Here is a 25,002-nt window from a genome sequence, read left to right on the forward strand (position 1 = left end):
ACATGAACAAAGTCAAAGGTCATTTAGGATCAACAAACTTTGGGCAAGTTGTGGGTATCTGTTAAATTGCCGGCATAACTTTGAAACATATAATAATAAACTTTGAAAATAATAATAAACATAAATTTGTGTTGCACAGCTTTTACATGAATATATTCGGCTGCGCTTGTTCAGGGCTCTTTTTACTTAATTCTATGTGTACTCATCAATTTTCTTAATTTTCTTGAATATGTTTTTAATTTCTAGGATCTAGTTAATAAAACTAGCCATAAAGAGTAATCAAGTATCATTGAACATCTTGCATGAGTTTCGGGTTGTATGATCAAGGTCATTACGGGTCAATGAACATAGTATTTTATCATCATATGAATGGTGTTTTTTGTGAATAATTATTTAATAGTTGTTTTTAAAGTCTGCTCTGCTGTTACATTGAATCGCATAATGCAGGCGAAACTGCCAGAGGCGTTCCTCTTGTTTCGTATTTTCTGTGCTTCACAAATGGCTTAAGCTGTAATGATATTAGAGCATTGCAATCATTATAAACTGGAAAAAAGAAAAACATTTCAAAAAGGTCCCAAGTCAGTCTTTAATAATGAAAATGGAGCTGGTGGGTGTTTCTTTAAGCTGTTCCTTAATTATGAGCAACTTTATGATTTTATTAAACCTAGGCTAATATAATTTGGTGTGTATGATACTATCATGTATCCCAGGAAGCCTATTGATTTTGAGGTCAAAAGGTCAAGGTCACAGCGACATATTTTCATTGTACCCTTTTGCCATACTTGTAAACATGATAACTTCAGTTTAACTTAACCTTAGCTCATATCATTTGGTTTGTATGATACTAGCATGGATCCCAGGAAGCCTATTGATTTTGAGTTTAAAAGGTCAAGGTCACAGTGACATATTTTCATCTTACCCTTCTGCCGTCCTTGTAAACATGATAACTTCAGTGTAACTTAACCTTGGCTCATATAATTTGGTGTGTATGATACTAGCATGGCTCCCAGGAAGCCGATTGATTTTGAGTTTAAAAGGTCAAGGTCACAGTGACATATTTTCTTCTTACCCTTCTGCCGTCCTTGTAAACATGATAACTTCAGTTTAACGTAAACTAGGCTCATACTATTTGGTGTATATGATACAAGCATGGATCCCAGGAAGCCTATTGACTTTGAGGTCAATAGGTCAAAGGTTAAGATCACAGTGACATGTTTTCACCTTTCCCTTCTGAAGATTTTTTAACGTGATAACTTTAGTTGAACTTAACCTAGGCTCATATAATTTGGTGTGTATAATCATTGCATAGATTCCAGCAATTATATTGATTTTGATGTCTGAAGGTCAAAGGTGAAGTCACCACCTTCCACTTCTCTTGCTTGACCAATAACTCCATTTTCTGTGTTACAGGCGAGCGTATTATGTGCTCGCCTTAGCGACACTCTTGTTTGGACTTGTGTTTGCATCACAGATCTTGCAATGGCTATGGCAGAGGCATACATTTTGACTGTGTTTCAAAGCAATACACGTTCCATGATATACATGTATACAAATATTTATTTCAAAGGTTCAGTGTATATGATGACATACGTAACATTTTTTGTAATAGAAACATCAGCAGATCTAAATGTGTTATGGGATAGTGTTCCAGATTAACAGTAAGATAATTGATATTTTGTATGAGATACTTAGATCTCTATCATTAGGGCCATTTTGTAATTTTCCTTGCACTATTGAGTGATTTGGTAATGCTGTATTTATAATAGTATTGCAATATGTAGGAGCCAAAAGTACATATTGAAAAGGTCATCCACGTTTGTATACATGTAGCTGGCATTACAATAATTCTTTCATTTGTTAATATCATTCGGTGAATGGCTTGATGGGGTCACTTATTGGTGCTCTATCTCAAAGAAACAAATTGTTATTAGATATATTATACACACATTGGGATTGAATCATACATATATTATATATATGAATAAAAGAAGATGTTGTTACATGTATATATTGTTTGTGTGTACTAGTATGTGTGATCTTTACATCTAAGAATATAAAAATTTGTTACATTTTAATCTAGGCAGACCCCCCCCCCCATTGGAATTTAAAGGGGAAGTTCACCCTGACAAAAAGTTTATTGTAAAAATAGCAGAAAAAATGATAAAAAATATTGCCAAAGGTTTGAGAAAAATTCATCAAATAATTAAAAAGTTATTAGGATTTCAATTATTTGATTTGTGACGTCATATGCGAGCAGCATTCCTACATAGCGAATTGTAAAAAATCAATTAAATGTCATTTTCTCAGAAAATTGAAAATGGTTTTCACTCTACCTTTTGTGTATCAATAAACAAATCATTTTCATACCTGATCATGAATAGAAAACAAAATTAAGTCATCAGGAACCATACAAAATTTGAAATTCATGCATTTTATATTACATAACACATGGGGCAGCTGTTCGTTTATGATGTCACATATCCAAAACTTTGAACTCTAATAACTTTCTTACTCTTTAACAGGTTTTCCTCAAACCTTCACCAATATTTTTTTTTCTGCTATTTTTACAACAAAGTTTTCTTCAGGGTGAACTTCCCCTTTAACGGTTCCATGACATTTGCTCCACTATAAATTCCACACAAATGGAATGACCAACTTCAACCCTGGATTTAACACTATACCTTATCTTAAACCTAACATAAAACCCAACCCTGACCCTATATCCTATGGCCACTGCACACCTTACGACTGTTCGCGATCCGAGTTTGGAACATATCACATTTTGCTCATTTTCTGAAAATGTGAATGGAACATATCATTTTATTTGAGGTTAAAAGTAGTGGAAAGAATACTTATATGACAATTTTTTTGAAAGATTGCAAGCCTTTATATTGGAGTACAGGCCAAATTAGTTTCAAATCGTAGCCAATCGTACAACTGCTATGAAGTCATTACGACTAGATATTACATTTGCTTTTATTCTAAGAAAGAAGATAGCATAGTCACAGATTTTAACATAGGTATTCTTATGATTTCGAACATTACACAGTAAGATATTCCAAGTCTCAGTATTGGCATCAAATTCTACTACGTTTTATTCCAAATTGAGTCACAGCCCAAGCGTAAGGTGTGCGATCGCCTTTAGACAAAATGAATGTTGCCATAGCAAATATTATGTCACCAATTTAACATGAAATGGGGTCTTGAGAAATGATGCCTGAAATGAGGGACTTGGGGAAGGGCGCGCAACCATTTAAGGCTTGGTCCCACTGCTTTTACAGATGCAAAAGAGATGTAAAACGGAAAAGAACCTTGCCATCCGTTGGAAAACATGTATCCGTTGTGTACTCATTCAGGGTTCCCAGCCCATCAGGGAAAATCGTTTTACTTTTTTCCAATCAGGGAATTTGATAAAAAATACCTCAGATCAGGGAAAATGCCTCAAATGAGAGAAAAATCTGAATTTTTATCAGCCCAAAAGTCAAAAGCACAGTAGTCAGACTTATATTTTGTAAAATATATAAACAATATCCATTGAATGACTGGTTATGTTTTACATTATTGTTTTTATACTGAAAATAATTAACTCTAACAACTTAGAAAACATGCGAAATTGGGAATGGGTTTAAATTATTATCAGGGAATTTTTAAACTTCATCAGGGAATTCTGTTTTCTTGAAAAGCTGGGAACCCTGTAATTACACGTGTTTCATACGCTCTATGACTAGAGCGGATGGAGCCACCCCGAAAGTTTGCTTTTCGGCTGTATCCGTTATGAGTACGTTTTGTGTCCATTGGCCGGTGGGACCAAGCCTTTTATCCTATTCCTGACCATTAATTTGCAGTTAATATTCAAATTCATGTTTTAGAGGGGTTTTTTTGGGGGGGGAGGGGCAGGAACTGTCAGAAACCAATGGCCTCTTCTACAATCATTCAAAGTAATCTTACATAATTGTATAGGGTACACATTAATAACAATATTCAAAACATAATAGTGTAGAAAAGAATTTATTATCTCTTTAAAGTACAGTTTAATATTCTTTGCGACAAATCCCATCTCTTTTTAAACATGCATACAAATGGATGCAATGTGCTCAGAAAGGCACGTTCACATGTGAGGTTAAACGAAGCTGGCCTGTGTGAATGTGGTTTCATCTATACAAATGAAGTGGTTTCGACTGTTGTCATCATGAAATCAAATTGTAACGAGATTTAAACAAAGATGAATTACAGAATGATTGAAAGTTGGCATGACTGCCAATTAAAAAAAAATACATATACATTATTGTTTTAATAGCAGGGGTCTATTTGTTCATGTACATTCATGTACATTTCATGAAGCAGATTTATGATCATGATAGGTAAAAATTGAACTGAATCACAGTATCCTTTTTTCTGGGACACACTGTACAGTGTACATCAAAACATGTCAAATCATTACTCTATCGATTTCTAAAACGTAAGTTTTGTACTGCAGCGTTTTAGTCTTGGAGATTATCTCAAAAGAAAAGAACTCACCCACTACGTGTACTTTTAACCCCGAAAGTCCACACAATAAAAAAATACACACATAAACTAGTCAATGACATAAAAATATATGGGCACTACATAATACACACATTGTACATGCTCAAATTGATTGTAGTTTTATAGTATATAAATCATATATTTCTTTTCATTCTTAAACCTACTCACAAAAGCAAGGATAAAATTTTAAAGCTAAAAAGATTTCTTTTAATTTGATAGAGTATCTACATAAATCTCTGATTGCAATCATTTGAAAATAATCTGTAAGAAAATATAGAAATATTTGACTCCATCTAACTCCAGTCTTATGTAGTATACAGAAAAGACACAAAATGTTACAGTATATACATTTTACAATACAGTATGTGCACATAACTCATAAAATAGGCCACTTTTGTTAGATATATATATGTTACTTAATGTCACATCCCTTAGGAGGGCCAGGATACAACTGAGTGTCCCTCTAGCTATGCCTCTTTTTCTGAAGCAGGCAGAATAAAAAAAATCACTCTGATAAATATATCTATCACATGACATACACTGTAGTATAAGACTACATGTAGAATGTATTGATACAGATTAGGGCACTTAAAATAATGCAATCATTCGCTTGTACAGTGACTGTACAACACAACTGAATCAACATTTGAAAGTACAATGTAGGCATATCATAGTGTTAATAAAGGAAACCAAAACACGAGAAGAGAAGCAATCTTATTGAAAATGGGAAAATGAGATGAACAATTCAAAACAAGTTTCATCAAAATTGGTTATGAAATAAGCAAGTTATGGATGTTTAAAAAGTCTGTTGTACTTTCTTGGGTGATCCTTCAATTGGCCAGAATCACAGATTGCTGTGGACAACTCTCCACTTGTTTTGAGCACTAATTTTCAGATTTTTCCCATTATTTTTCAAATTGCATCTTGCCTCCTTCTGAGCATTACATGTTAATATGGGAAAATATAATTCACACCACATATGTCAAGGTCAGGAGAAGATAATGTGAAATCTGTAAAATAAAGGGGAAAATCTGAAAATTTGTGTACAAATCCAGTAGAGAGTGGGCTACTAAATCAGCCATTTTAAAGCAAGTTTGCCAATTTAAGGATCCTCATAGAAAGTACAAGACTTTTCAAACTTCCATAACTCGCTTATTCTTTAACCGATTTTGATGAAACAAGTTTGAGATTGATGTGGAAGAGGTTCATCGCGGTGAAGGATTGAGCATAAGAAATAACCGGTTTCCTACTATGTTTGATACATCGAGAGACAACTGGTTAGTTCTTCTACTCAAGTCTTAGATTGCTCCTCTCATTTCATTCTTGCTGATAAGATGGATCCTCTCCTTGTATTTTTGGGTTTCTTTTACAGTTTTTATCTAGTATACATTACATGTAAGCTTTACCAAAGACTTTTATAGGGAGGTGCTCTTGATCTGCTTGGCTGCTATTAATGGACAAGTCCACCCCAACAAAAAGTTGATTTGAGTAAAAGAGAAAATCAAACAAGCATAACACTGAAAATTTCATCAAAATCGGATATAAAATAAGTTATGACATCTTAAAGTTTCGCTTAATTTCAAAATAGTTACATGCACATCCTGGTCGGTATGCAAATGACGAGACTGATGACGTCATCCACTCACTCTTTCTTTTGTATTTTATTACATGAAATATGAATATTCTAATTTTCTCCTCATTGTCAAGTGAAACAGCTATTAATTCCTCCCTGAACATGTGGAATTAGCATTATTTATTTAGCAACTTGGTCCTTATTGTCAAATCTCTAAAAAATGAAATATTGTCTAATTCAAACAATAAAAAACAAAAGAAATAGTGAGTGATGGACATCATCGACTGACTCATTTGCATGACACTGAGTTGTGCATATCACTGTTTTGTGAAAAATAAGCGAAACTTAAGAATACCATAACTTTAAAGACATTCTTACTATCATCAATGGTATTATTTTCAGGTATCTATCTATTGTTCTATTGTCACTGGATGGTTTGTATGGACATTACTGCTGGCATTTCTATTTAAAGGTTCTTTCATAGTATACATATATACATGTACAACAACAACAACAACCAAATGAGACAAAATATTTTAAATTTGAAAGGCAATCACATATACAGTAGTTCTTGTTGCTTAAGTACAGAAATGAAAGGTATGCTCGTACACCAAACGTAATGCCTTTCAGACCATGAATAAAATAATCAGTGATGTAGAAGAAAACATTTCCCATTTAGAATTTCCATTCATTCTATGTCAATACATGGAAACCAAAAGCAAACATGTACATGTAGACACTCTACAAAGTTACAAACAAAATTTCAAGGTACTCTCATATCAGAGGGTCTTACATTTTACTCTTAATTAATTAATGTTAAAGTTATGATTAAATTTAATGGAAAGATCATTTTAACAATCGAACTCAATACTATGGACGATATCAAAATGTCTATGCATTGTGGAGTATATCCATCTATTCACCCGCAATGTTCCACTAGTTGTCAGACATAAGTAGCCATCATATTAAGTACAGGGCAGTATAAAGTATTCAGCAAGCAAAACACAAAAGAAAACTTATTCAGAATGTCATTAAAACAAGATAATATTTACAACTTAGCATTTATAAAGGAAGAAAGAATTATGGAGAAACATTGAAATGATATTTTACACAGGAGTGTAGGGAATATACCACATTGATGTGAGACATCTATTTCTGAATAGTCTGCAGGTACAGACCCTAATGAAATACATAAGTAACACACCAAACAAACAATAATCATACATGTATATCAACAACTGGGTCTGGGGAGAAATCTAGCAGTAAGCAACAACTTCCAGTGTCAAAATAGGGGGGGGGGGGGGTTAGCAGGTTTGGAGCACAATCCCTACATCTCTATTTTAGTCTAAAATTCAAACTTTTTTGTTTCAACTAACCAGGACTTTGAGCACTCCTACACTGTAAATAAACTAATTTCTAAAGGTTGCATTGAATTTTTATGATGTTAAGTACCTGGGGCCCCTGTTTCATAAAACTTGTTATAATAACAAATTTGTATCAACAGTTAAAAGCTACTGAAATCCTTCAACTTGATTGGCTGATAGAAAACTTACTGAAATGGGACAATCAAGGCACAGTTTGTTATCAAAACAGTAAACAAATCTGTAAAGAAACAATTTTCTTTTTTTTTCTGAAACAGTATCATATCACTGTAAGTAATTCAAACATAAAATGACCATACAAAATAATGATCAATAGATTATAACATAAAATTCAGCTTATTTTTTATACCTTATTTGATTGCAATAGAAGTACTAAAATATTCATCTTGGTATTTACATTTCAAAGGTCGATAATGAAGTGGAATGTGTGTGTGAATTCCAAATTGAAAAAAATAGTAGATAAGTACAAGAATTAAACTTATCTTTAGTCCAATTTACACTTTAACATGAAAATAGATTCAAGAAAGACAGTGAGAAATGCAATAAACAATTATAGATATAGCAAGAAAAGTGATTTTATACAATGTACCTTTGTTTCTAGGCACGCAACTATTAAATCTTTCCATTAGAATCATACATACATACACAGTACTGCATACTTCAAATATTCCTGAAGTAATTAAGTACAAAGACCATTTCAGATATTTGCTTTCAATTTTTCTGGTGATAAAATCATAGTACAAGAGTATAATTAGAATAAAAACATTTTTATGGCATACAGTACATTATCACATAATGTATAACAGACTAATTATTTGTATTTGCAGTAATAAAAAGATTGCTTAATGACGGTAATTATAGTATGCACATGTACACGTATACATGGGTAGGGGGCAATTGTAGGTCTGTGTTGTCAAAGGAAGACGACTTGAATTTTGAAAATTTTGACAAATTTAATATACTTCTACTTTTCATGTACTCATGTACATACATGTATGGTATTCATAAATTGGCATGGACTCTCAGATAGTTACAGATTATATTTTACCCAATTAATGGATTTTGGCATACAAAAATTATTGATTACATGTAGCCTGCATGTTGACCTGAAAATGAAGCTTTAATTCAATATTCAGCTAATTTTGGTAAGCATCTGTATGCCTTTGAAAAGTTTCCTTTGAAATTTGTTTCCATAGTTTAGATTTATAAAAGAATGGTCATACAAACATGTACACGTAAGCGCTGCAATAGTACAATGCAATTAAAATAACATGTACATGTAACCTGTACATGTATATAAAAACTCTCAACAAATATGAAACAATTATTCCTATTAATCTATCTGAACATGTACATATGTATTTAAAAATATATATTCACATGGCTAAGTGTTTACTGTACATTTGTTATGACTAGAGTGTACAAATGTAAAACATGCATGTATTATGGATGGAAGAAGTGTGCCACGTTGTCTTAATAGCATCGCATCTTGAGTCAATATCACATTTAAACTTCACTTTGGAATTGAGTAGCAGTTTAGTGTTCACATGCAATGTTACATGTAGAGCCCATCATTCAATACACCGATAGATGAAAGTGAAAGAAAACAGATTATTTTTGTTAACAATAACATTTTTTTAAAGAAAATAAAAATATACATGTTATTTGCAAATATGCTTATTTGGTGACTTTTCGTCTATCTCTCTCTCTCTCTTTCTACCTCTCCCCTCTTCTTCTCACTCCTACTTATTTGACCATAACGACGGCCAATCATTCACAGTATTGGTCATAGTGATCAAAGCCACATCCACAATAAAAGATAACCAATAAAAAAAGTTCCAATTGACTCTATGTGGTCATGAATGCTCATGTTTTGAGCATGATACATGTAGTTAAAATATATACATGTAGCTAAAATATATATTCCCTGAACTCAAATATCTGTTAAAAGATTTGTTTTTGTGCAAATGCAATTTCAGGACAAATTTTGGCAATTAGTTAAGTATGGTTAGTTGCTTAAAAAATATTCAAAAATCAAATATTGCAAACTTCTTAGTTACTTCTAATCAAACTAAAACGCCAAATTCATTGATTTAGACTGTACAAGTGTATATGAGTGTATTCTGGAGGATACATTCGGCATATCTTTTAAAGTTTTAGGAGAGGTTACAAGTTCTGTAACCTGTAATATAAAATATACAATCATTAACACAATTCACTATAACTGTACATCTATGGTAACACATGTAACAAAGAACGCAATGACTGTTAAGACTGATTGCATCTTTTTATGCGAACAGAGTAGTGGCTGAGTACGTAACTCTGGTTTAAATGGGTCAATTATTTTGAAGCATGACCACTTTGTATGCTGATTTATCATCAGCATACACGAACATTACTTTTCACAATAAGAAATTGTCAGCCTAACGTATTGTATGTAAAATGGACCATAGCCATATTCTACCCGGAAACAAAATATGGGGTGGAGCAGTGGCTGAAATACATGTACTAAAGCACAACCTTGCAGATCGAGTGATCTAGCTATTAGGTAACTTGCCACTTGGTCCACACCCACTTTGTCTACTTTCCATTTGGTCTCATCCCCTAAGGTTTAATAAAATACTCCCAAGAAGACTAGATGAGCAGGCCATAGGACTAGTAATGATGATGCACCTCTAGCCATGGAAGATGGATCTTATTTGGCACTATGTTGTTTCTAAAGAAGCCCCCAACACATGGTCCTTCGAGCAACAACAGCTCCGCATGGAACCGGACCAGATTCCCTTGGTCTTGTGCAGAATGCAAAGCTAATGATAAATCCAGTTGTCACTTATAGTCAAGAAAGACATGAATGGTCCAAAGACTTCCAGAAGCACCCTCTATTTCTCTAGGTATTCCAAAGATCAGTGGAAACATAAAATGCAGAAGGCTTCAATCATGCCTCAGAGACGGATCTGGAGTATTTCATCAAGCGAGGTGCTCAAGGCACATGTCGAAAGGTAACGAAGGCAGACAACTGCATAGGGTTCAATCCCCAACAATAGATCTCTGATCAAGATCATCTTGGATGATCTGTCAAAGACAATACATCTTGTGTCCCGACACCATGTAAGTTATATTACATAACAAATACTGGCTACCATGACAAATGCCCCCTTACTTCACATTAAGACGTGTCCATTGCACGATCGTAAAGTATTTCCTGGACAAAAGGATGTATTGCTGTTTTCTATACGTGAGAGGAAGAGAGTGATATTGCTGGAGCAGGCCCTACTGCACCAAGGGCAGGAGGTTGGGGCTGGTTGGTTTCTGGTACTGCTGTGGTAGCTTCCCAAGTAATGGCAGCATCTCTTAAGACCTGCAAAGGAGCATTGTACATGTATAATCACAATTAGTTGTTGTTATCAATATAATCTTTATTGAGAAGTTCAGAATGCTGTTTCATTGAGGAGAAAGAAAAAAAGAGAGGGGACCAATGGCCGTAAGGAGGAGGAGGAAGAGAGCGAGAGAGGAAGGGGAGATGGAGGAGGGGGAGGAGAAGAATGAAGAAGAGGAGTATGGAAGGGGGAGGGAAAGAGGAGAAGGAGGGGGAGGAGGAGGGGGAGAAGGAGGAGAAGGAGCAGGAGAAGGAGGAAGAGGAGGAGAAGGAGGAGGAGAAGGAGGAGGAGAAGGATCAGGAGAAGGAGGAGGAAGAGGAGAAGGAGGAGAAGAAGGAGGAGGGTGAGAAGGAGGGGGAGGAGAAAGAGGAGTAAAAAATAAAGAAAAAAATAATGTAAAGACAGAAAATATGATCCATTAGCATGAAATGCTAGAAGCACACTTGTGAGATATATTGAGCGACCAAAATATGAAAAATAGAATAAACATCTTACATTAAGATGAAAAATAAATATGACCCAAGGTAAGTTCACCAATGATAATTAAATAATTCCCTATAATTCCTTATTATGCATGTAGAAGAAGATCCTTGAATGGCAATCCTCATCTTCAAACTAGTGCCTACACTGATGAAAATAAGAAGTTATGGCAATGAAAGGGTAGCTGACCTGTAAATGTGATTCCATCTGTTTGATCGAGCCATCGATCCACTCCACGAAACTAGACATTTGACAGGCTTGTTTAGTGACCAGTACAAGATGTTGTAGTGATAAGAGCAAGGCCGCTGACCTGTGTGTTACAAGGGGTCAAATGTAGAGTGAAACATCGGTCACATCAATTGTATGGACCAAGAAATACAGTGATTTGTATCACTCAATTGGTTATCAATATAAAGTGGACTCTACTAGTCCCAATCAAACCAATGTAAAAGAAAGAGAAAAAAATAAAAATGCAATTTTAAAAGCACTCTTACATACTTTGGAGAGTTTTGGTGTAGTAAGTGTCGTTATTTAGCCAAGCCAAATTGTCTTGTATTATCCAACATTAAAATTTTGTTCGTCAAATTTTCCTGAATATCTTTGCCTTTATGATTCCTTTTGTTTACATGTCAAAGCTTTGGCTGAGTTCATTATTTATTTCAACACCCTTACTGTTTGGCTAACTCACTTTGCTTTCTCAAATTTCCTTTCTGATACTACTAGTGCTCATAACACAAAATAAAGACTTTTTTTTCTTTATTTAACTATGAACTGACAGAACCCCTAACATTATCTTTTTGGCATGTATGACTCTCATTTCAGCAGAATTCATGATTTATTTCAAAACCATTACTTGTTTGCTCGCTCAATTTGCTTGCTAAAATTTTCCAAGAAAACAGAGCACAGCAGATTGAGAGTAGAACACAAGCCAAGTCATAATTCTAATAAGCATGTATCTTTATCAGTGCGTTATACTAACCTTGCTTCCAGCAGCCGTGGATCAATGGGAGGATACATGCACTTCACCACATCATCAACCCTAGGAAAAATATAGAATATTAAGACTTGAAGTACAGCACATAAAAAGTTAATAATACTGAATGTTATACTAAACGTGTGTTGGGTATACTGAATTGGGGGGAAAAACACACATTCAGACTTGAAGTACAGCAACATGTATGATTAAATATATGTGTGGTTGAGTATGCATATGAAATCACACAGCTCAACAGACCGAAGTGCACCCTCACTAAGAGGGAAAGCGAAGTTGCTAGATCACATTCATTCACAGGCGATCATGTGTAAGTCTAAATCTTGTTCAGACTTGAGCGATCACATATAATGGAATTGTTGTCAAGAATGTTATTTGTTCTCTCACATGGAGTCGTGATTACTTGTTAAGTTGCTGATAACATCAATATGCATAAGGTCTAGACTGAACTACATGTACGAAACAACAAAACATTTAGACTTGACGTGCAACGACAGAATTAGGGAACACATCATTAAGTCTTGAAGTACAGCTACAAAAAAGAGTGTGTTGAATATCAGGTTCAAAAATAAGTTTTGCATAACACATGTGGTAAACAGTCAGACTCAGAAACATCAATGAATTAAGACCAAAAGTACAGCTACATGTGTAAAGTATGTACAGCTATGTGTGTACAGTACAGTATGGCATAAAAATTCAAATCTGAATGGTCCGCACCTGAAAACACAAAATAAACAATAACGTCATCTACTACTAAAGGTACAGAGTGAATTCTCTACTGCGAGGCAAGAAGGGTAGGTTTTCATATGTAGATTGTCAATAATAAAAAAAAAATGCTGTTTTGCAAAGAATTTTGTGAGTCATTCTAAAAGCACAAAGGTAGTTTTCAAGCCACATACTGTACTTCAATAAATCTTGAACCAATTAACACTACATGTTCCAGTCAGTTGTAAGTATATTTTCCATGCATAATCAATTCATTTGGAAAGATATTGAGTCCCTGTATTTCATGAGCTGCATAACTTGGGATCCAAGTAAACAATGATTCAGTGATTTTAAAGGTAGATTTACATCCAATTTTTTTTAAGTGTGAGTCACATAAACAGCAAATAAGCTTTCAAATAGACTATTGTTAATTATTTTGAATTAGAAAAAAAAATATGCACAACCCAAACTTATTTCATAACCTTCACATCATATCTGTTTTTAGGGTATAATCATTCATATAACATCTGATTTGAAATATTGACATTCACTATATGGGCAGGAATTAAACAAATTGTAAAGAGTGAATTGCAGAAAAGTTTTTGTTCCACAAGCCAAATCAAGAATTAAGATCTTCTCCCATCAAAATGAATTAATTTGCAATGGAGATATTGAATAATGTGGAGGCACCTTTTTTTGTCCTTTCTGTGAATTTTTTTTTTTCATTAGTGAGCAAACTCGCCTAAGCACTTTGAAACGCACATTTTAAGTGGCCTACGAAATGTCATTATCAGGGTAGGAAATACATGTAAGGATTATTATTATTCATTATTATTATAGGGTCTATTTTTTCATTTACACACTGGAGCAATCACAGAATTTGGGGCTGCTATTTCTTTCACTTCAGTGGCAAATTTTTGCATGATAAACAAATACGTGTATATGGTGAATGCAAATTATCATCATTCTGCGGAGAGTTGCATCAGTTTTTAATCCTACAAGTTTTCAGATCTGACAACTTTCCTAGATTTTGATTGGTTGAGAAGCACTGTTCCTATGGTAACTGTCAGATAAAATGGGATTTGTCGGATAAAACGTCTGACAAGTCCTTTCATGAAATGCTCCTCAGGTGTATGGGTTAATTAATTTATTTTCAATTCATGAAATGGCAAATCGTCCAATTGCCAACTCTTCTACTACCATTTGGTCTATCATCCGCTCACCTACTCACCTCATGGTCTACTTTCATTTAGTCTAATGCCATTCTGTCTAATAACCAGTTGGTCCAATAGCCATTTAGTCCATATACCATTTGGTTTAATTAAACAAAAGTGTTAATAGTGCGAGAATGGGTATTAGACGAACTGATTATTAGACGAAATGGTAATAGACGAAATGGTGATTAGACGAAGTGATGATTAGACTAAGTGGTTATTGGACCAAATGGTTGTTAGACGAAAGTTGATGGACGGAATGGAATTAGACTAAATAAAGGTAGACCATGTGCTGAGTGGACCAGTTGGCAAACAAAGGATGAATTGGCAATTTACCAGTGAATGTACATGTAGAATTTTTTTTCTTTAAAGGGGAATGAAACCTTTGGAACAAATAGGCTTGTGTAGAAACAGAAAAATCAAAGAATAAGAATAAAGAAAGTTTGAGAAAAATCGGACAAATAATGAGAAAGTTATGAGCATTTGAATATTGCAATCACTAATGCTATGGAGATCCTCCCATTGGCAATGCGACAAGGATGTGTGATGTCACTGATGAACAACTTTCCCTTTGGTGGACTATAAAATACCCTCAAAATGTCTCTTTTTGCTTTTTCTTACGATGATACAAACTCTTTATCCATTACGTATTCTTAAAAAAATTGTATTACATGCCCTCATGTAGAAAGAACACATGATCTATGGATAGATGTGATAAAAGAGGCAATTCAAGTGAAATATATACTAAAGTAATGGGGAGAGTTGTTCATCAGTGACATCACACATCTTTGTCGCATTGCCAATTTGCTATCTCCATAGCAATAGTGATCGCAATTTTCAAATGCTCATAACTTTCTCATTATTTGTCCAATTTTTCTCAAACTTTTGTTGATCTGTTTCTTTGATTTTTCTGTTTTCACACAAGCTATCTTGTTCCAATGGTTTCATTCTCCTTTAATATTGTTTGTGGTAGTTTACATGTAGATCTTTGGGTGGCTCTTGTAAAAATGGTCAACCCAAAGCACAATTTTTTTCAGGGAAATGGGTGATTTGGGCTGTTATTAATATCATCATTATGAACTAAGAGGATTATTACCTTGGATTGATCCTCTTTGCAACCTCAATAATATCAGACAAGCTCTCTGACATCTTGGGATGATGGGTGTTACCCATCGTCATGGCAACCAGCTTTTCCGTAAGCTCATGACACGTCTTCAGGATAGCGATGCAGTGTGGCATCAACCCTCTGTAAAAATAACCCACACGTGTGTCAATTTCAACATGTACATGTATCTGCACAAGAACTTCATAATGACTATCAAACATGAAGAAAAAGCCTCAATCGCATAAATATCTGTAATAAAAGCTTTTGCGTAGCAATTGAAATAAAATTAATTGCCTAAATGTACAAAACCATGTTTGTCATAAGGAGGGCTGAATTGAAATGACTGGTCCACCGATGCCCGACCTAAATGTATGCAGCCGGTCACCAGTGTGAATTAATGCAGACCAGTGGACCATTGAAATAAAGAAATTTAAATTCAGTGTAACCAAAAGACTGCAATTATTGACAATTTTAAGACATAAACTTCTTTTTAATACCTAGATACATGTACGTACAGATTCAGAACTTCATATGATATTCACTTGATATAAAATTCAAACCACTTCTCATCCAAGTTGGATTAAGGAAATAAGATCATTATGGAGCAGGATTTCTAATTTTCTTGCTTGAATTAATCTGCTCATAACATTATGATATTGTTGCTTTATGTATGGGCGTGGTCATTTTATTCTGCTTGTCTGCAGCTGCTGGTGAGACTTCTCTAATTTTCACACATTGATAGAGTAAGTGTATCTACATGTAAGTTGTTGATTGTTGGATTTTTTTCTCATTTGCCAGAGCACTGTAAGACAAAGGGTGACGATCAATCACTAGTTTGAAAGAACAATTCTGATTGGCTCCTCATCAGTATGAGCTAAATGCGCATCTTGATAGCAGTTTCATTTAGCGATTAACCGCTAACCTTTGTGTTACGGGGCCCTTGTTTATAAAGTATGCAGGGTCTGCCACAGAAACAGGCACAAGTCAGCACTTGTATGGTTAGGAGCTCTAGGTGCTTTATCAGAGGTTTGACTTACGTAGCATCATCCACCCATTCTTCATCTTCTAGAATCTGTTCAAGGCTGTTGTTTGCGCAGACATCTCTCAGCTCTACTTCAAAGTCTTCATGAGGCATCTCTGCATCGTTCACCAGGGACACATTCTGACGACCACTAGAAGAGCAACAAAATCATTTCAGAGTTGTTGTATATTCTTGCTCAGCAATTTGACCATAGATTGGGTTGCTTTTTGCTTTTTATAAAAGTTTTTAGTGATTTGGCAAAGCAGCTACATATCATAAAATACATGCATATCAGCACTAAACTACATGTAGAAGCTAGATTATTATCATAATCATAATCAATTTCACTATCATAATCAACATAATCATCATCATCATCACTAGTTAGCATCATCATCTTCTTCATCATCATCATCATAATCATCATCATCCTAATCATCACCATCACCACCATCACCATCACTATCACTGCCACTCTCACCACCATCACTCATCATCATCATCATCACGATTACAACCCTTTCCCAAAATCATCTGTCATAACACCACCACTTAACTGAACCACCATCATCATCGCTGTTACCAATATTACCCAAATGAAATAACTTCTGAAGATATCCATCACAGAGAACGAATCATTATACATTACATGTACAGCATAGTACATGTACATACCGGTATTACTTTCTTTCATCGAAATATGATTTACAATGTAGATGATGAAGGGGGGATGGGGACCACAGCTATCTTTTTCACCATCATCGTCATCATCATCATCTCAACATTCAACACAATCCTTTTAATCCAAATTCACTGATGAACTTCTTACCTGTTTTTCCTATGTATTGACTCTTTGATATTAATATCCAAGACACGACATCGATGTCTGCAAGCGACGATGAGGGCCACAAAGGAGGCAATGAATAGAAGACCAAGGATGGCAATCGCTACTATGACGACGATATCCATTGCCTTGCCGTTGAGGTGATCAACAAGGGTTGCTAAGTTTACATCAAATATCCTCAAGGTCCAATCAAGCTACGTTTGCATCATCATGATGTGGAACTACATGTATAATGATAAACATAGAGAAAGACTTACATATGAATCATAATCAGGGAAAAAATTACACCAGGGCAGGGGGCGATTTAGCCCCCGAAATGCTCAAAGGAGACATGGAAATTCCCATTTATCACAATGTTGCAGATTTTAGGCAGTAAATTGTGAGACGTAGCCCCGAAAATAAAATAACTGTTTTCCTAACATGTAAACTGTAGGGCACTCAAAATCTCAAACTAAAAGATCTTGAACAGTGACCCGAGACACATCTTATAAAGAGTTGCGATTGATCCAATCAACCACAACTGTGGAAAGCCAGTAATGTTAACATCTACATGTAAAATGCAAATTTGTTCAACATATTTTCTAGATATGCTGTATATTCATACTGTACATTCATCGTTCTCTTGAAGATTTAGTGTGATTCTCTTAGTTCACTAAGGAGATTGTGCACATTTCTTGCAGAAAAAAATGATGGTATGGATGGATTTCCATACAATTGAGATTGATTGGATCGGTTGTAACTTGTTGTAAGACGGGGCCCTAGACTAACGTCAATCAAAGGTCATAGCATTGGATGGCCTATGCATTTGGTCTTAATGCCCCTCTCATTGGATAGTTTTGTGCCTTTTCTATATTTCCCCATTTGTGCTGCAGATCAGGGCCCCGTCTTCCAAAGAGTTGATCCAATCAATCGTAACTCTATGAAAATCCATCAGTGTCATAATTTTTTTCTACGAAAAACTTGCCCAATGTCCTCTGTATGCAAAGACAAACATAGTGAATTTTCAAGAAAACAATGAATGCATGAATATACATCATAGCTGGAAAATACTTTGAACAAACATGCATTATAATAGATGTTGACGTTGCTGGCCGTCCATAGTTACAATTGATCGGATCAATCGTAACTCTTTGTACAAGACGGGGCCCTGGACCCCTTCTTACAAAGAGTTATGATTAATTTGATTAAAAACAACCATGGAAAGCCAGCAATGTCAACATCTAAATTACATGTCTGTTTTTTTCAAAAAAAGGGTTTATCAAAGATTTTTTAGATATGTGTTCATTGTTTTCTTAAAAATTCATTTCAGTGTGCTTCTCTTTGTTTACAATATACTATATAGACATTGTGGAAATTTCCTAGAGAAAAAAAAATATGATATTGATGGATCATGTCCATTATAGTTGTGGTTGATCAGGTCAGTCACAACTTTTTGTAAGACGGGGCCCAGCTAAACAAATATACTATATAGAAAGTTTGCCTCCCCCCAATAAAAAAAGAGGTCTAAGGCCAGAATTACACAAGCCCACCCACTTTGAGGGTCATTTCACTGTCAACCAAAAAGTTCACCATAAAAATTTGGTAAGTCAAATAAAAACAGAATATTTCCCAATTTGCAACATGACCCAGATATTCCTTCAACAAACCTTGTCTTATTCTGTCTCAACAAAATTTACAAGATCAATAACCCTCCCAGTCCCATTTATGAGTCAGTAATAACTTGCACTTTTCATCGATTGTATCATATGGATGAAGGTCTACCGTGACACAGAATCCTGACATCCAAGGCTCAAAACTGGACCCTTAAGAAGTTCTGTCTCGTTCGTCTTCCTTCTTTCAAATTTGAAAACAAAATGGCTGATCGTTACCGAGAACGAACGCAACATGGATGGAGGTCTAACATGTTAATGTTCCCTTTTTTTGTGTCCAGTTTGTGCCTCGATGTCAGGATTCTGTGTCACGACAGACCTGCTTCTTTGAATCACTATACCTGTTTCAATCAGAGAACAGTAGATTCGGTCCACTGATTCTAACATTCTCTGACTCTGGCTGAAACAGTTATTGGCTAATAAAACTACATGTAGGCCTAAGACATGATGTAAGAAGAATTGTGAATGGTTGTCTGGTGACTCTCGTCGTGTATAGTGAGTGATTGTATTACCGACCGGCCTTGTATTACCGAACGCGCACATCATATGCGTCAGAAAATAATCAAATACGCTCAAACCTTTGCAACTTCCTTCCAAAGGGAACTTAAAAAGAAAAATGATGAAAAATTATCAAAAACACAATTTCAAAGTCTTTATATCCTCAAAACAATAAAATATGGTCAAAATAGCTCATGAGTGACTTTGTTGTTTTTCCAACTTTTCCCATAGAAAACACACGTTCGGTAATACGATACCTTTTCAAGTGACCAAAATATTTCACTTGCGAAGAGGGGTCCGATAATACGCCAGTGGCGGACTGTACCAGCCTGGAAGAAGAAGATTGGAAGCTGATGTCGTAAAAATGAAACACAATTTCGGCAAAATTTCTGCATAATTATATTTTGTAGGTATTTGTGTATTTATGGTGAAAGTTTGGTGAATTTTATTGGAATAATGTGTTTGATATGATCAAATTCATGAAAAGTGTTCGGTAATACGATCCACTACCATAAGTGTAAGTGCATAAATTATTTTTTCCTCTTTTTTCTTGTTTTAATTTGGAGAGCTATTGCGACCCCATTCTAGAATTCTAACCCATTTAGGAGAGTAACCATATCTGCCTAGTATTACACAGACGACTCCTGGCCCTGGGCCAACTACCGGCAAAGCTCAAAGTAGGCCTACAAAGTATACCCAGTTGTTGTGTATCCGGACGGGTTGTGTGTCCGGACGATCAATTTTAGAATGTCATTTGGAAAAATTTACCAGCGAAGTTTCATCAATTTTTAGTACAAAATGTTAGGAAATATTATATAGAACAAAATAGAAAATAATTACAAGTAATGGATTCATATTTTTAGTGTAATCCACAGACAAAAAAGAAGGCTTCAAAAAAATGAAGTGTCCGGACACCCGACCCCCCATCCTACATGTACTAGACGTAGAAATGAAGGGGTGGAACAATAGTAAACAACACAATACACAACGACAGTGCACTGCATACTCAGGCTCACACTCAGTCACAGACTCCAGAAATGAAGATCAAGTCTGTCTAAAAGCCGCATAAACAAAGATAAAAGACGCTAAAATTAAATTCATGTAGACGGAAATGATGTATGATTTCATCCCTTACACATTTTTTACTTTTAGAAGATTTACACACCGGATTATAATGTAAAACATGCCAGTCCTGGTTCGTCTGTTTTTCGGTTGTCTCTCTCTTTAATTCTCTCGATCTCCGGATTCTCGATTCCCCATTTTCTTTTAACCGGCGCCAACGACAACCGCAAGTGGGCGCGCGCCACACAAAATTATTCAACAAGTTTCTTGTGTGAGTGTCTGAGGAAAGAGATGAGGGGCAGGGGGTATTGGGGGTAAGGTGAGTGTGTAGGGACGTTTTAGGATAATAACCTTCCTCTAAGTAACCTTTAAAAATAATCTTTTATCCTTTTTTATTCTTGTACGATTAATATGTTCAAAAGAGATTATTTCTATTCTTTTCAGGGAAAAAAGTCATCTTTTACAAAGGATTTTTTTTATTTTGTCGATTGATATGGCTTTAAAACTTCATTTGTAATCATTTTAAGAATATTTGTAATCTCATTGATATTGATAGAATTATTTGTTTGATTTTTTATTTATTGTATACATGCAAAGAATCTTTATATGAATTGTGATTATAAACTTATTGATTTGAAAGAGGAAGAAAATAAAATATTATTCAAAACAAAAAAAAATCTCTCACTGATCCTCACCCGTTAACATGGTAAATAATATCAAGTGTAACTATCTTGTGACAAATGATTTATAATAGTAACAGTAGAATAATTACTAGTGCCATGTGAAACATGATGTGTTTTTAATTAGATCCTTCATCTTTCACACGTTTGATTTTGTTTAATTGTTTTTGTTTTCTTTTTGTTATGTTTTTTTTTGGAGGCGGGTAAAATCTATATTCGGATTGTTGTATCACTTCTCTTCTAAGAATCAAGGAAGAGTGGCCAAGTACATAATCCAGATTATCCATCAATTAATATATTGATTTGAGTAATTTTCAAAAGATGTGTCTTTTTATAATGATAATCATATAGCGCAAAACTAATCGTTTCTATATATTCTATTGTACTAAACAGTAGTGTACGCAGGATATTTTTCAAAGGGGGAGGGGGGTTCATGCTGAATAAGAAGTGACAGCCAAAAAAGGGTCTTCACCAAAGAGTTGATGTCGTTTCGTACCCAAAAAAATATAAGCAAAAGGAAAGGTCTCCACCAAAAAAAGAGTAGGTCATTTTTTAATATTTCATACCCCCAAAAAAATTGACAAGCAAATTGAACCCCTGTACCACCCCTCCCCCTCCTGCGTACGCTATGTACAGTCTGGTATTTTATCAAAAAGAGCTCCCCAGATGCTGTACATAATACTAGTGGAATAAATAGATTTTAATATCAGTTTGAAATTGTTATGTAAAGTTGTTGACTGATTCCAAATTTCATCGGGAAGTTTGTTTCATGGTTGTTGGGCTGATATTAGTGTTGGGGTGCTAAATTGCAGTGTGCCTGTATCTCGCGAGCTGCGAAGGTGATGGTCATTCGTTTTTTTTATTTCAAGTTTTATTGCATGAAAACTACAATCATTTTTTAATGTAAAAACATTAATTGTTAAGAAGAAAAATAACGTATGACATTGTACAATTGTAAATATGGGCAAATTGTTTTTCTTTTTAATCCATGCACTTATCCAGATTATCATAACGTTATTTTGATTTCAAAATAAATTTCAACATTTTCTTGATTTGGGTTTTTTATTTTCATAAATTATTACAGGCAAAATATATTTCATTGTAATATAATTCAAACATTATTTCGTTAAATGCTTGAAAAATCGCTCTAAAAACAATTTTCAAGTCTTGTATAGTTGCCACTCTTTATAATTCCTAAAATATTCAACAACAAAATAAAAAACACGAAAAATAATCAATAATCAACAAAGGAGTCAGTAGCACAATGAGCCAAAACTGTTAAGGGGGCTATATCATGGCGAATCGGGCAAACTTTTGAAAAGTTGCGAGCGAGAAAAAAAGTTTTGGCATTTTTATTGCAAAAAACAAATTTTGTGATAGATCTTGACATAATATTCAGAAAAACATTCTCTCTTTCTCTTTCTCTTTCTTTGTTTCTTGGTAGTGATTTTGGGGGTAGGCAAGCGCCCAAGGCCCCCAATCTGTACGCCACTAAAACAAGTGCAAGTCTACAATTAGATGTTCAGCTTTTTACGAAAATTGCCTTTTACTGTAGTACATGAAAATAATTTTCGTATGACATAATTTTTAGAAGCACGCATTAATTTTCTTTAATATGTTCCGTAAAAATGCTTCCGTACACAGCTACCCAACAAGGCAACGTCTATGTTATCATCTTCCTTTAACAAGAACTTTATTTGCAAAAAACTCGTTTGTCTTCTCCGGGCCTGCCTATTGGAACTCTCTGCCTCAAGATTTCAAAGAATCCCCTAATGTAAATATTTTTAAACGCAAACTGAAAAAAATGTTAATTCTGAAATATTCGTCGCAAACAGGTCAAGCTGAATAACTAAAATAACTGATTTAATTATGCTCAACTTTTATGTATATGAGTTTATATTATATACATATAGTCATGTATATTATTTGTTTTACATTATTTTTTCTTCTTAAAACTGCAATTAGCCAAGTACCTGCTCCTGCTGCCTGCCATATTTCTTTTCTACTTAGTGTATTGCACTGCTCTGTCCCTTCTGCCCCCCCCCCTCACCTCCCCCTCTCTTAAAATATTGTATAACGTAAATATTTCTTTACATGACCCATCAGTTACGTTTTTTCAAGTGCACAAAAATTGTATTTATTTTTAAACAAATTTATTATTACAAACCAATATTTATTTGTTGTAGTTTTATATTGAAACTAAGTTAGGGGCTTGCCGCCTGTACAAGCTTTGCTTTTTTCGGCAAGTCCCTCCGTTTTACTTTCAAATACAAATGTAATTTCAGACAAATTTATTTACTCAATTGTGTTCTTTAAATTTATGATTATTTATGTATACATATTATATTTCGTAGTATTTTCGACCTTGTTTTGTTATGTTTATTGTATTATTGCTATGTTCATTATACTATTGTGAAACGGAAATAAATAAATCAAATCAAATCAAATTAATCAGGCCTACAATCTGGCATTTGATTTTCTTTTATTTACAAAGAAAGAGTAGTGAACTATATAGTAACAGAACTGACGTATAAATATAACATTGTAACCACAAAATATAGTCTTGAATAAATGTAAAGGCCACCTATAAGCAAAATGTAGGGAAAAGAAAAAAAAGAGGAGAAAAGGGCCAGAGAGAGAGAGAGAGAAAGAGAGAACATCAAATGGAGAGGCCTGTCAAAATAGGCAACATGATTATATAGGATTATAACTTTAATAATGTATATTGTTAAAAAGCATGTCTGTCCTGAAGCCACTAAATTGATAATGTGCATAATCCTGACTGTTAATTTTCCAAACTACGGTATCATTTTTTTTTAAATTTATCTTTTTTTTTTAAATGTTATGATTGGCACGAAGATGAGTTTTATTGTTAAGTGAGCGCTAATTTTCTTTTAGAAATTTACTTCTTTTCCATCAACAATAATAATAAGTGGATCAACCCTCACCGTGGAATGCGTGGATATATCCGCCACTGAATTATCTACCCCCCCCCCGGCCCCCTCATAATTATGAGAGGGTACGTGGTAGCGGCGAGCAAGACGACCAATAGACGGTCAAAATTATGACCTCTCCTTTTATATTCTTCCTACTTCTTTCCAGTGGCGTAACAGGCGGGGGGGGGGGACAAGCTTCCCCCTGGCGGATTTCACCGGGAAAATAAAAAAAAACAGGGAAAACAAAAGGGAGGGAGAAAGAAAGGGAAAGGGGAAAGAAAAGGAGGAAAAGGAAAGGGAAAACTGAAAAGAAAACGAAGAAATTTTTTTTTAAGTGGAAAGAAGAATAAATTTTTTTTTTTAATGGAAAAGGAAAGAATGAAGACGATTGGAGAAAGAACAAATCATTCCGAAATATGCCCATGTAATGCAATAGCATAATGGGAAATAAATCAAAAGATTACAAAATGGCAAATAATAGCGGAAATGAAGGTAGAATGGAATTGGTCAAAAGCTAAATTGGAAAACAAAGAAGGGACAAGAAAAAAAAAACAATTTAATAACACGACCGGACTGCCGAAGAATTGAAATAAAGAGCGGGAAGAAAAATGGACTGCACAGCATTGTGCGATATGATCTTGCTAAATTTTATGCAAATAAGCTACCGGGGCGCCCCGGGGCGTTGCCCCAGATCCCACGCAGTAGGGGCTCTTCATACGATCTTCATCTTTAACCTTCAAATGGAAATATAGGAAACAACGTACAATGAAATGAAAGGAAACGATACAGGGGCGGATCAAGCTCCCGCCAATAGGGAGGGGGGGGGGGGCAAAAATTTCCGTGATCGGCCGCTCAAAGTTGATTTTTGTTTGTTTGTTTGAAGGGGTTGTCTCAGTGGCGTAATAAGCCAAAAAAATGAGAGTCTCGATATGGCGTATCGCGTAAATACAATAAGAAG

At 34.7% G+C, this 25,002-nt stretch overlaps 1 protein-coding gene across 1 annotated transcript; it reads right to left on the reverse strand.

Annotated features, from left to right (window-relative positions):
- Positions 1 to 9,358: 9,358 nt before the first annotated feature.
- LOC121426203 (transmembrane protein 98-like) lies at positions 9,359 to 20,598 on the reverse strand. The gene is made up of 7 exons (XM_041622417.1): positions 20,532 to 20,598; positions 17,205 to 17,440; positions 16,392 to 16,526; positions 15,346 to 15,495; positions 12,319 to 12,378; positions 11,529 to 11,649; positions 9,359 to 10,840 (listed from the first exon to the last, which is right to left on the reverse strand). Exons 2-7 carry the CDS (start codon positions 17,342 to 17,344, stop codon positions 10,712 to 10,714), a joined length of 735 nt encoding a protein of 244 aa, XP_041478351.1. The 5' UTR covers positions 17,345 to 17,440; positions 20,532 to 20,598; the 3' UTR covers positions 9,359 to 10,711.
- Positions 20,599 to 25,002: the final 4,404 nt, after the last annotated feature.

The sequence above is a fragment of the Lytechinus variegatus genome, chromosome 13 (assembly GCF_018143015.1).
Source record: "Lytechinus variegatus isolate NC3 chromosome 13, Lvar_3.0, whole genome shotgun sequence".
In the NCBI taxonomy this organism is placed as follows: Eukaryota; Metazoa; Echinodermata; class Echinoidea; order Temnopleuroida; family Toxopneustidae; genus Lytechinus; species Lytechinus variegatus.